At 51.7% G+C, this 12,166-nt stretch overlaps 1 protein-coding gene across 1 annotated transcript; it reads left to right on the top strand.

The window, feature by feature from the left end:
* Positions 1-2,348: 2,348 nt before the first annotated feature.
* On the top strand, positions 2,349-3,337 carry LOC117859801 (uncharacterized). Its single transcript, XM_034742981.2, has one exon. It carries the CDS (start codon positions 2,501-2,503, stop codon positions 2,933-2,935), a length of 435 nt encoding a protein of 144 aa, XP_034598872.1. The 5' UTR covers positions 2,349-2,500; the 3' UTR covers positions 2,936-3,337.
* The last annotated feature ends 8,829 nt before the right edge of the window (positions 3,338-12,166 follow it).

Here is a 12,166-nt window from a genome sequence, read left to right on the forward strand (position 1 = left end):
CACCGGAAAAAGGCCATCGACCATGCAGTTCATCTCAAGCAAAGCTACTAAAAATTCATGTCTACCACAACTGCTTCCTGAATGCAAATTTCAAATTCGAAATCCTGTGTCCACTAATAGCAGTAGTAGAACTTCGGTCGAAAGAAAAGGACGCAGCCGCCAGACCCCTTTCTAAAAACCGCACAGTTTCCCGCGCTCGCGCGATCGTCCAACCCAATCATGCACCGATCCTTTTTTTTCAAACGAAGGCCATGTAGTAGGAGTATGCTGGATGGTGGATGAGTGGATCGGTTGGCGTCTTGCCTCACTCACCGGCGTGTCGCCACTCGGGGAGGCGCTTCCGTCTACGCAAATACTACTCCGTGGTCGTAGTCTACGCCACCGATCATCATCATCTATCCCAACCAATCCATCCATCAGCTATTCAGCTACAGCCCACGAAATAAAATGGGAGAAAAAAAAGGGTGCCGGGAGATGAGAAAGATCGACCAGATATATAGATGGGTAGGACAGGACGCCATCTCTGCATCTAGGGCATTCATTATTGCGAAGCTGACTGCGCAAATCAATTTCAAACCACCCAATTTATTAGATATCCACCCCAAAGCTGACTGCGCATATCGATTCAAATCGTGGATTCGTGGTTCGCAAACAATTAATTCGGATCAAAGTTTTTTCTACTAGTACTGATAGACAAAGGGGCCGTTTGATACGAGGTGCTAAATTTTAGTAGGGTCACATCGAATGTTCGGATGCTAATTAGAAGGATTAAGTATGAGCTAATTACAAAACTAATTGCACAGATAGAGTCTAATTCGCGAGACGAATCTATTAAGGCTAATTAATCCATCATTACCAAATGGTTACTGTAGCACCACATTGTCAAATCATGAACTAATTAGGTTTAATAGATTCGTATCGCGAATTAGACTCCATCTGTGTAATTAGTTTTGTAATTAGATTATATTTAAAACTACTAATTAGTGTCAAACATCCAATGTGACAGGTGATAAAGTTTGGCAGAGAAGGGTAATTCATCTGTCAGTCAGGACAGTAGGGGCCGCGTGCACGAGCGCAACGTCACCTCGGCTCCAGGCTCTCTCGTGCGCAGTGTGCTAGTGCCTAGTGCTACAGCTATCGTAGCTCCTGCCTGCAACCCTGCACCGCACTGCATTGGACGTTGGTGTTTGTTTTCTGTCAGTTGTTCTGTCCAGCCCTACCAGGTACCAGCGGTGGCGCAGGCGGCAGCGGCGACTAACCGGCTGAGCTGTGCGAATCAACGTCGCCGGCCGGCGGCGTCAGATGGGGCCAAGCCACGCTGGCGCCGCGCGCGCGGCTACTTGCAAGCTACGACCCTTATCACCAGCGCCCGGGGCGATGCGCTTTCCGGCCTCCTCCCACTACCGGCCCATCTCTTTTGTGCCGGCGACGACACCTCACCGCATGCATGCGACGGCGCGATGCGTGCCGGTGCCGCGCGCCTTTACGCCCCGTTTTGCTTTGCTCGCTGGTGATTCCTCACGCCATCATTGCCTCTGCCCGCCCGCCCAGCATGTCTTCTGCGTCTCATCTCACGCAAGGGATCGATCGTCCCCGTCGGCCGGCCGGCCGGCCGGCGCGCGCGGCACGCGCAGGGCGTGCACGCACCGATCTGCGGGCATCCGGCCGGCGATGTTCATGTGTGTGCTACTGCCACGGCGGCACGCGACCCAACGTGCGTGAGGATTGATTGGCATGGTTCGAGCCTGTCCGGGCTTGCATGGGAAGGATGCGAGAGATCCTGTCTGTATCTATCCACGTCATGTTGTTTTTGTTTTTCCTATATAAAGTCTGTTGACATGGTAGTGTAGTTTACCTCAGGGGGGACAATTTAAAAGGCGAATTTATAAATTGTGTTAGCAACAATTGCTATCTCCCCTCCACCTCCCTTATTCTTTTTTTTTTCTCATAATAATAAAAATTGGTATATCCGTTGGACTACCTAATAAAAATTCTTCTTCTTGCTAAAACTAAAATAATTTTTTTGTCTTAATTGTGCCATAATATCTTGTGCCATAATTTTTCCTTTTTCCTAAAAATAAAATATAAACAGCATTTACTAAAGCCTTCTACACAAAAATCCAAGACACCAATTATTTATTTTCAGGAAAATAGGATTCCAAAATTGTTAAATCCAGGATATTTTTTTTGGAACGCATTAGTTCCAGGATTGCTATTACTCCTTGTGCCTTTTACTACAAGGCCAAAGTCGATGGGAGCAATAAAGCTGGGCCCACCCAAGCCGATCAAAGCGGTTTATCCCCCCTGTTTCCTTCCCCTCCCCTCTCTCTCTCCCTAGACGACGACTATTTAACAGCCTCGGCGGCTTGGCGCTACCGCCTTGCATACGCCTCCCCTCGTTTCACCTCCTCCCTCCCCCAATCTCTTCTACTCCCTCGCACCCAACGCCTGCGCTCGCCCGTGCCCCCCTCCCGCGGCCAGAATTGCGCGCGCAGGCCAGATGAGCTCCACGGCCGCCACGGGGGACGTCCTCCCGGCGCTGCCGCCGATCAGGACCGCGGCGTCGCAGGCGCCGGAGCCCGCGTGCTCCTCGGCGGCCTCGTCGTCGACGGCGCCGGCGCCGGACGCGGAGTCTGTGACCTTGCCCGCGCCGGGGCAGGGGAAGGCAGAGGAGGAGGCGGAGGCGGGAGGCCAGGATCAGGTGGGGGAGCCGACGACGCCGACGTCGGAGGGGAGCAGGCTGCGGGCGCCGGCCGAGTGCCCGCCGGCGCCGCGGAAGCCCGCGTGGGCGCCCCCGGCGACGCCGCCCGCCGCCAAGCGCAAGTTCCCGTCGTCCGCGGCGCCGTCGGCGCGGCGGGCCTTCTTCCCCGTCGCGCGCGACCTCACCACCGTGTTCCGGGCCCTGCCGCCCAAGAAGCGGATCCGGGCGGGCTGACGGCCGAGCGGCCTTCCGGGGGCCGACCGGCGATCCGCGCCGCCGAAGCTCAATTGGCAGCCGATTACGGGCTCCATGGTACCATGGTCGTCGTCGATTCGTCCGTGGGTCCGTGGAGTTCTTGCAAGCCGTGACTTTCTCCTCGCCCTCTTCTTCTCCTTCCTCTCTTGGTTTGCACGGCCATGGCATGGTACAGAGCTCTCGTACAAATAATGCTTTGGTCTATTTTTTTTATTTTTTCCTCTGTTTATTTAGGGGGGTTGTGTGGAGTAGAAATTGTAGAATTGGGATATTTATAGGTGATGATCTGATGAATGGGAAAGTGAAAAGTTTGTAAGAGAATTCCCAGAGATCTGTTCATTATTTATTAAACTATAGCTCACAGCTTATCAAAATTACAAACTTTTGCCTCAAAAAAGAGACCATGGGCTCAGCTCTGTTGCTGTGTACTTGTGTTTGCTTTAGGATGGCCTTGGTTCTTGTGTCAATTGCAGAGGAAATATCCAGTGGCATGAACAAAAGCTCAACAAGAATTGTGGGCTTGTGGCTGACAGTAGACGGGAGAGAAGCCATTCTGCACATGACGAGGCAAAAGCAAAGATCTTTCCAGTTCTAACCGAATTTGATCCAGATGTGCAAAAGTGCATTGTGAAGCCTGGTGGTGATCAGATCTTCAGAATTAGTTGGTTGAGCTTGTTATGCATGGATCCATGGATGCCTGGATGGAGTGGGGTGGAAGGAAGGCGAAGAAACGTGGGTGGGCTGTGGATGTACTTTCTGCTCTTTTGTCCCGGCACTGGTGAGGGGAGATAGGCGCTGCTGCAGAGAATCTTCTATTCATGAGAGCAGCATGCAAGGCAATGGACCAATGGTGGCCAATGGCATGGTGCATTTTTTTTCCCCCTTTCACCTCCCTGGCTAGTCCTTATTTATCTCTGTAAATTTCCTGAGCTACATGCCTGCCTGGTGATCATGGCACATTCCCCCTGCGGGCACGGTAAAAAAAAAAAAAAGAAATCCCAAGTTGCAATTGCAACAGGTGTCTGTTCTTCAGATTACTGCAGAATGGCAGGCAGGGATGAGGAGGAGAAGCCTCTTGTCTCTCCGGAGAAACAGCGGCGTCAACAGTCACATGCAGCCATGTGGAAGCCATTGGGTGGATGGATCCATGGTGATTGGGCGCGTGGTGGGAGGTTGGGTTGGTTGGAGCGGAAGCTGGGAGCTGTGGATGCATGCTGGGTGACTTGGTTCGTTCGTTCTCCCTGGTCAAGTGGGGGAGAGAGAGGGAGAGAGAGGGAAACAAGGGGAAGAGGCTGCAGAAACTTTCTTTCTTCCTCCCCTCCCTTCACATGGGCTGTTGCACACTTGCATCTACAGGCAGTTACGGGCTGCTATGCTCCTGCCTCGGGAGTAGGTCTCAGCCTCCTAGTTGTTTTAGGAAAGCCATCATGAGAGTGAGAGAATCTGAGAAGGGAGAGACAGGAACAGAGCATCTTGTTGCCTCCTACGCTGGGCGGAGCAGCTGGTGCGCGCCCGTACACTGGCGCGGAGGTGGCGGTGGTGCTTGTGTGAGACGGGGTTGGGGTGGGATGGTGGCTAGGCAGGCTAGATTCTCAGGGGGCCATGTGCAGGGGATGGAGGAGGACGACGCGTAGCGGCAGGGGGAGCTCGGAGAGGATCAGGGGAGGCGCAAAAAGGCAACGCCATGGACGGGGCAATCGTGTGGCTGACTGCCTGTGATCTCGCACACACGCTACTGGGTTTCTGAGGTGCTAAATTTGGCCAGAAGATGCGCGTTATCGGCGGGTCCAAGCGAAGGCTGAGCAAGCATGCATCTTCCCTTGAAGCTGGCACTAAAAGAAGCATGACATTTTTTTTTGAAAAAAGGAGGGAAATTGTGTACACTGTCGGTAAGACGGTAACGTAGTATTAACTGCATTTCTCCGTTCCAAATTGTAGATCGTTTTAGATATAGTGTACCTATAATTTGGAACGGGGATAATAGAGAGCCACTTGGTTTTGTTAATAGCCCCTTTCCGTTGGAAAAAAAGCATTGCCAAATCAACATTTACTATTCTGTAACGTCGGGTCGGGCAAGCAGAAAAAATAGAAGAGGAGGCGATCGGGGATGAGTTGGAGCTGCTGCCAGGTCCACACCAAGATTTCCAGAGTAGGTGAGCAGAACGTGAGAAGGAATAACTTCTTCCTCTTCTAAAATAAAATAAAATTAAAATTAAAATAACCGTACTACCTTTCTCACCAACCTTCCTTAACAATGTGTCCTCGTAAACCCCTACGAGGAGTGTTAACGAACCGGCAGGCGGTATGTCCGGGATGATTCCGTTGGTTGGGCGTTCGGCCACCATAAAAAAAAAGAGGAGGCGATCCATGCCAGGGCTGCCAAGTCAACCGGGCAAGTAGCAGCACTGCAGCAGCCTAGGATTCTTGGCAACGAGTTAACGCCACATTGACCTTTCCCCCCTCCCTCTCTCCATCGCACGAACGCACGGCGTTACCACAGCAACAGCAGTTAAAAAAAAATTAACTGTAGGTCACTTGATCAGACAGAGCAGCACGGCATCAGCCCCCAGGCAGATACGGGCTGGCAGCACTCTGTAGCCTCAAGACTGTAGCAGCGTGCGTGCGGGCAGTAAAAACGACAAGGCGTACGGTACCTGGCGGCGTCAGTAAAATCTGGCGACGAATTTTCCACGCCCCCTCCGGCCGGCCTGCAACTGCATGCACGCTAGCTTTGATGATGCTTCGACGGTGTCCTTTGCCTTGGGCTCTTGTCACCACCACTGTCCCCGTCCCGTCGTCTCCCATATAACACTCTATGCGTGCAGTTGCATGGCTCGTCTGACAGAGGCGATCTGATCTCCCTCTGCTGCCTGCTCTGCTTGTTGGCATGGCGTCCCTGACAGCGCACGGGCACCTCGTTACTGGTTCGCCGTGACCGAGCCCTGTCTGTCGGCGTGGGGGATCGATCCTCCTCGTCCCGGTCCCGGGGCGTAGCGTAAAGACAGCGGCGTGGCGTGCTGGCTTGTTGCTGCCAGGAGCAGGAGTAGTAGTACTTGACTGTTACCGGCAATAACTGCCCTCATCAACGCAGCTTATTATCGCTGCTCTAATCAGCCAGGTCAGCACCACACACCAATGTACCCTGTGCCATAAAAGAACCCAGCCAGAAAAAGTACGGCGCATTGCATTTTCGTTGCTTATTGCAAGGTTACAAGTCACCACCACCGACACGCTTGTATAATGTTGCTTCTGGATCTGAACTTGATCCATCTGGTAGATGCGTCTCTGTTTATTCACTTGCAGAATATATTGGAGCCATATTTTCTTGGGGGTGATCTGACTTTATTTTACATGCAACTGATAACCAACCAGCTGCCACTGCCACTAATTCTTTCTACTTGTGGTTTCTTTAGAGCGAAGAAGAAGAATAACCTAATCTAATCAACCTGGGATCTGATCTGAGGGAGAGGGAGAGGGAGAGAGAGCAGCTGAGGTGGGTATGCATGGTACATACCTTTCACTTTATCCTTTGCTTTGCATCCAATGCAGCATTACATTATTGTAGTATACTAACATAACAAAGAGGATCAACGCACCCCATCCAGATGATTCCTTCCCCAATAAAAAAAAACTCAGCGGGAACGAGCAAGGCAGGCTGATACTGTAGATCCAGTTGTGGCCACTTTACCCAACCACTACCAGCCACCCCCGATCTCCCTTCCAGCCAGCTTCCTTCTTATTCCCTTGCAAGACAGTCGGGATGATGGCATGGCTCCTGATTCATTGGTAGAGAAATGACTTTCCATCCAACTAAAAAAGTCTCAGTCATTTTTGATCCGGGACTAAAGAGCCTCCTTTAATTCCAGTTGTAATAGCTAGGAACAATGAGGGAATGTGGTGGGGCATTTAGTCCAGGTTGGTGGTTCCAACCGGGACAAAATCCTTTAGTCCCGGTTGAAAACAACAGTCGGGACTATATCCTCTCTTTTTTTATTCCTCCGATGGACTCTCTCCACACCGGCCTTTAATTTATCACCCCCACCGGCAGCCCCATCTCTCTCCCCACTACCTTATCCTCTTTCCCAACCCACCACCGGCCTCTCCCTCCCTCCACCGCTTCCTCTCTTCCCTCTCCTTCTCTCTCCTCCCTCCACTATCTGCCGCGGGGCCTCCCCGGCCGGGCTACCTAGCCGCTGGGGCGCGGGCCCTCCTTAGCCGGGCCCCAGGGCGCTGGCCGCCGCCGGTGTGCAGGCGAGATGGCGAGCGGGAGAGCTTTTGGATACGAGAAGCCGGTGAATGTTTCGTTTGTGAGTGATTCTGTAGTTTGTGATTTGTTTGTGAATGATTCATTTGCGATTGTGCTGGTGAATCCTCCGTGTGTTGTGAATCAAATCGAACTCATGTGCTGTGAATCAAATCTTGTGCGAATTGATTGGTTGTGTGTTTTCACTTGTGTGATGGTCATGTGAGATGAGCATATATGTTTTTTTGCTTAAATTTGTGAAGAGTTAATTATTTTGATTGTCTCTGTGGTGGAGTTGGAGCCCAAGGAGGTGGTACGGTGGTTGAGGCGGTGTGAGCAGGGATGGGGGGGCAGTTTTTTTTTATTTTTTTGAACCTTTTAGTCTTAGTTGGTAATACCAACCGGGACTAAAGATCGACTAAAGGAGATCTTTAGTCTCGGGTGAATGACATTGGACTAAAGAGGGGATCTTTAATCCCGAATAATCAGTTCCGATTGGTTTTTCGAGAGATACGAGGCTTACCAACCGAAACTAAGACTTTGCACTAGCGAGAGGTACGGACCCATGTGTGCCCGACGCTAATTTCTTTTGTTTTGAGATAGCACGCAGTATATGGTGGAATTTGGTTACTGAATGTTAGGATTTTTTTGTTCGGTTCAGGGGGTCTGTATATTCTGCAGGTGCAAAGTGGCAACAGAGATCCAGATGAGGGAGACGGCCATCGGATCCTGCATCTGCCTTTGTCAGGGGGGCACCGAGCTGACATGAGTAGATGGATGAGATCCACATCAGGATCAGAGTTGCCCCTGCATATGGACGGATCATGCATGGCATGGCATGGCAGTGGCACACCAAAGTGTGGTGTGGCAGATCTAGAAGGAAAGGAACAGGCACCCTCCCTCCCGGGTCTCTGTAACAGCAAGCAACTTGGACGCTGCCCAAAGGGACCCACCCCTCCCTGTTTTGTAACGGCATTTCTTTAGGATAGAAAAACAAAACGCAACGGAGAGAGGGCGTCACTACTGTTCTAGGAGTGCTGTAGGTACTCTTTTCTTTTTCTTGAAGACTGACCGACCGTGACGGTGCTTTTGAGCCCTGCAGGAGGACAGTTTGGTTGGAAAGTGAGGCCGTCACATCACTCTAGCTAGCCTGTGGTAGTACACTGCAGTAACACCAACACAGTAGCAAAAGCAAAACGGATACTGTTACATTTCTAGTTGGATTACCCTTACTTTTTACAAAGCATAGAAATTTATTGAGACTGAGAAAAACGATTACTGCTACTAAATTTTTAAAAAGAAATGTGTTTTACACCCTGAAAGGCCGGCCAAAGCACCTTGCCTCTACGGCGTCCTCTGAAGTGTGCGCTTTCAGCAAACGCCTTTCCTTTCCTCACATCTTGCAACTGAAGCAACACTGATGAGGGTCCAGTGAGAGTGGCCTGGCACCAGTTGGTCTGGCAGGACAGGCAGGTGAGAGTGAGAGTGGCACGAGTCCAAATCTTGATTCTCAAGCAAAGGCCATGTTCCCTCTGCCCTTGCCATCCCCATCTCTTTTTAGCCTTTTGACCACCCCCAAGCCTTTTTGGGGTCTGGGTTGGGGCGCACACACCGCTGCTGCATGGGATCCAATGCCATCAGATCAGAGAGATCGCTTCCTTCTAGGATGATCTCCCTCTCCCTCCCTCTCTCTCTGTAGTATGTGTGCCGGCCGGTGCTGAGGTGAAAGAAGAAGCTGAGCCAAAAGCCTGCAGCTGGAAAGGCAGCACGGCGAGATGGTGGAGCTGTTGAAGGGATGCTTCTGCATGCTCCGACTCCGATCCCCCACCATTTGGTGTTTGATATTGTTCCTGTCCCTCCAAAGCTGGGGGTGGCATCATCATGATGTGGAGCCACCAAATTTAGTACTGCAAACCCCCATCCATCCATTGTCCATCGTCGTCTCTGATGCCGGGGTAGGATCATAGGAGCACAAAAATAAAATACAAGATACCTTCTACGATGCATGAGGAAAAGGTGCCGTGCCGGCCTCGGAATTCGAGCAAAGTATCCAGCTTATTTTAGGCGATGAGCTACTAGCTCTCCGTGTGGCGGGTGAAACAGTTATCACAAGCCTTGCCTTGCCTTGCCTGTGTGTGTGTGTACCGTTATACTGTACTATCCAGCTTATACTCCCTTTGTCCCTTCTCATGTCCTTTTTCGCCTGTTGCCTGGATCATCTGGGCCGTCCGACCTCCGATCGAACGGCCAAGATTGCTTTCCAAGGGCCCATGTGTCGAACACTGGTACTACAGGTAGCGCTCGACAAGCGCATGTATAGTATAGTAGGGCCGGCGCGGCAGCATAGGATGCTGAAAGGAAGGAGCAAGGCCGTACGGCGCCGGATACGGCGTACGCTTCCGTGCCTGGCTCGGAGTGGCAAGAAAGAGCGCCGCCAGAGGTCCAGACTTGAGAAAGCAGAAGTGGCCCTACGCGTATATGCTACGGTCCAGGAAAAGTTCATCCCATACGGCCACGGCGTAGTACGTACGTACAAAGGCGCGTTTAATTCAGGGGGAAAACCATCATTACACGCGTCATGCATGTGGAGAGAGATGGCATTGGATGCTTAGAAAGGGTTGATGATTTTGCTGGTCGATGTGATGCTGCTGGTACTGGAGCTGTAAAGCAAGGCTGGCTAGCTGCTGATGCAGATTTGCAGCAACGAAGAGAGCAATGCAGGAGTGGTGGTAATTGGAGCTGCAAGGTCCAAACCGTATGTGTCGGGGACGGATCTATCAGTATGCTACCACGACTGCAGGTCGATCGATAGCAGGCGTGTTACGGTTACGGGGGATCCACACGTTTAATGTTACGGCGGCGAGGAGGATTACGGGGCGTTACTGCATGCGTATACATCTCATCACCCCCACGCCGCACGGCGATCTCCAAATCCGATGGTGCGTGCGCGAGGCGCCGTGCCAAGTTACGGTGCCCGGCGATCAGTAGTGATGCACAGCGCTCGCTTTCAGCCTCCTGTTCGCCGCCGGTAAAAGACAACCCGCACGGGCTCAGCTGGCCTCTCTGGCACGTACCACGTACGGATGGCCGGCGTTGTCGTCGTGACAAGTTAACGTGCTCACGTGAATCCGATCCACCTCATCAAACTCTCTCCGAAGCCAGCGAAAGAAATGCCTGCAGTAAGCCAGTAACGGAGAAATGATCCCGGTCACCGCCGGCTGATCGATCGACCTGTGCGTCGCGACGACACCACCGGCACGCACGATGACGGTTAAGCGTGTCGTCACCGTGCACGCTCCAGGCAGCGCTCTGGATGGATATCCAAGCCGCCGCCTCCAACCAAAACCTGCGGCCGCCGCATGGAGGAGTCGCGCACGGCCGATCGGAGCCCCCAATCGTCGTCACGGGCGATTGGAGGCCATGGAGATGCACGTCGCTACCGTGTCTGTCGTCCGCGACCGCGGCGTGCTGCCCATGTTGCCCTGTACGTCCTGCCTGCCTGATGCGACCGATCGGATCCAGCGCCAGCGCCGGCGCCGGCGCGGGGTGGCAGTGGGTCGCTACGGCCTAGGGCGGCGTGCATATTCTATCCGGTGGATTCGATCAGGATCAGGTTCGCTGGGAGTCATGATGACACGCGGCCTTTTCTTTCGCCGGGTGTTTGGTCGTCTACCACTGTTCCGGGTTCCGGTTGCGTCTGCTCGGCACGGTGCGAGCGTCACTGCAGGCTGACCACCTGCGTGCACATTTGCAGTGGCTACTGCTTACTCCTTTCCTCCATCTCACAAAAAACTGTTCGTTTATCTTTTAAAATTTATCCCACAAAAAATATCTGTACAACTTTCAGATAATCCAATAAATACTCTCATAATACCTTCTGACTTAGTTAACAAATCATTATTTACTCCCATGATATCCGAGCTAGACTCGCTAAACAAAGAACGCTAATAGTCCGACAATTACTGCAAGCATGCATGCATAATTAATTCTACTTGGTAATCCATCCAATTAAGAAGAGTTATTAGAGGTACCTTTAACTTTTAGTATTGCTAATAGTTTGTCTAAAATTTTTTAAATGAACAATTTTTGTGGAAAGGAGGGAGTACTGGCTAGGCGCGCTCCATCCTTTTTGTCACCTTGCTCCGATTCCTCATCTGGTGACACGACTGAACATAACCCAACTGTTCCTCTTCAGAGTTGAAAACGCTAGCTAGGTTGGTGACCGAACGTGGCCACATCATCGTTTTCGCATGGAAAATAGGCATGCTATTCGATAATCAACACTGCTAGACTGCTTCAGTCTTTTTGTTCTTTTGTTACCAGGTAAATAAACTCCAGTTCAGCTGCGGATTGTAGGAGTTGACCTTCTGCAACTCTCAAGGTGCACGCATCTACAAGCCACTATCCAGAAGACAAATCGTATCATTTTTTTTGAAATTAACGAATCATATCATACCACTATATTTTCTCTAGGTATACCGGCCTGCTAGACTTTTGACAACCCTGAGAGCCTGCTCCTTACGTACTCCCAAACCGCGAGTCAACGAGCTGAGGACTACGCAGAGCCGATGTGAAGACAAGACAGCCCGGCCAAACCTGCAGAGACTTCAGAACCAGAGGCACTCCGCACTCAGGCACAGGCACAGCCTGAGAAAACACCACACGCGACTCATCCGAAAGTGACGTCGTTGTCCACGTGGTTTATCTGGTCAGCTGCACAAATTGGACGTGACACAGACCTGACCAACTTTCTACGCACGATTACACGTGCAGCGTGCCTACCCGTTCCAAGTTCTCGACGCGAAACGCACGTACCTGACCGATTTTACATGCGTGAGTTTCGCCGTTCAACGTTCCACGAACCTGGCCAAATTTCCAGGAGCGAGTCCATCTCACCGACTACCTTTCGTTCAGCACTCGAATTTGAATGAATTTGAAACGAGCTGAGACAGTAGTGCAGCCGTCAG

The sequence above is a fragment of the Setaria viridis genome, chromosome 6 (assembly GCF_005286985.2).
Source record: "Setaria viridis chromosome 6, Setaria_viridis_v4.0, whole genome shotgun sequence".
NCBI lineage: Eukaryota > Viridiplantae > Streptophyta > Magnoliopsida > Poales > Poaceae > Setaria > Setaria viridis.

Coding starts and splice junctions, on each gene's coding strand:
- LOC117859801 (XM_034742981.2), top strand. CDS start 2,501: ATGAGCTCCACGGCCGCCACGGGGGACGTCCTCCCGGCGCTGCCGCCG.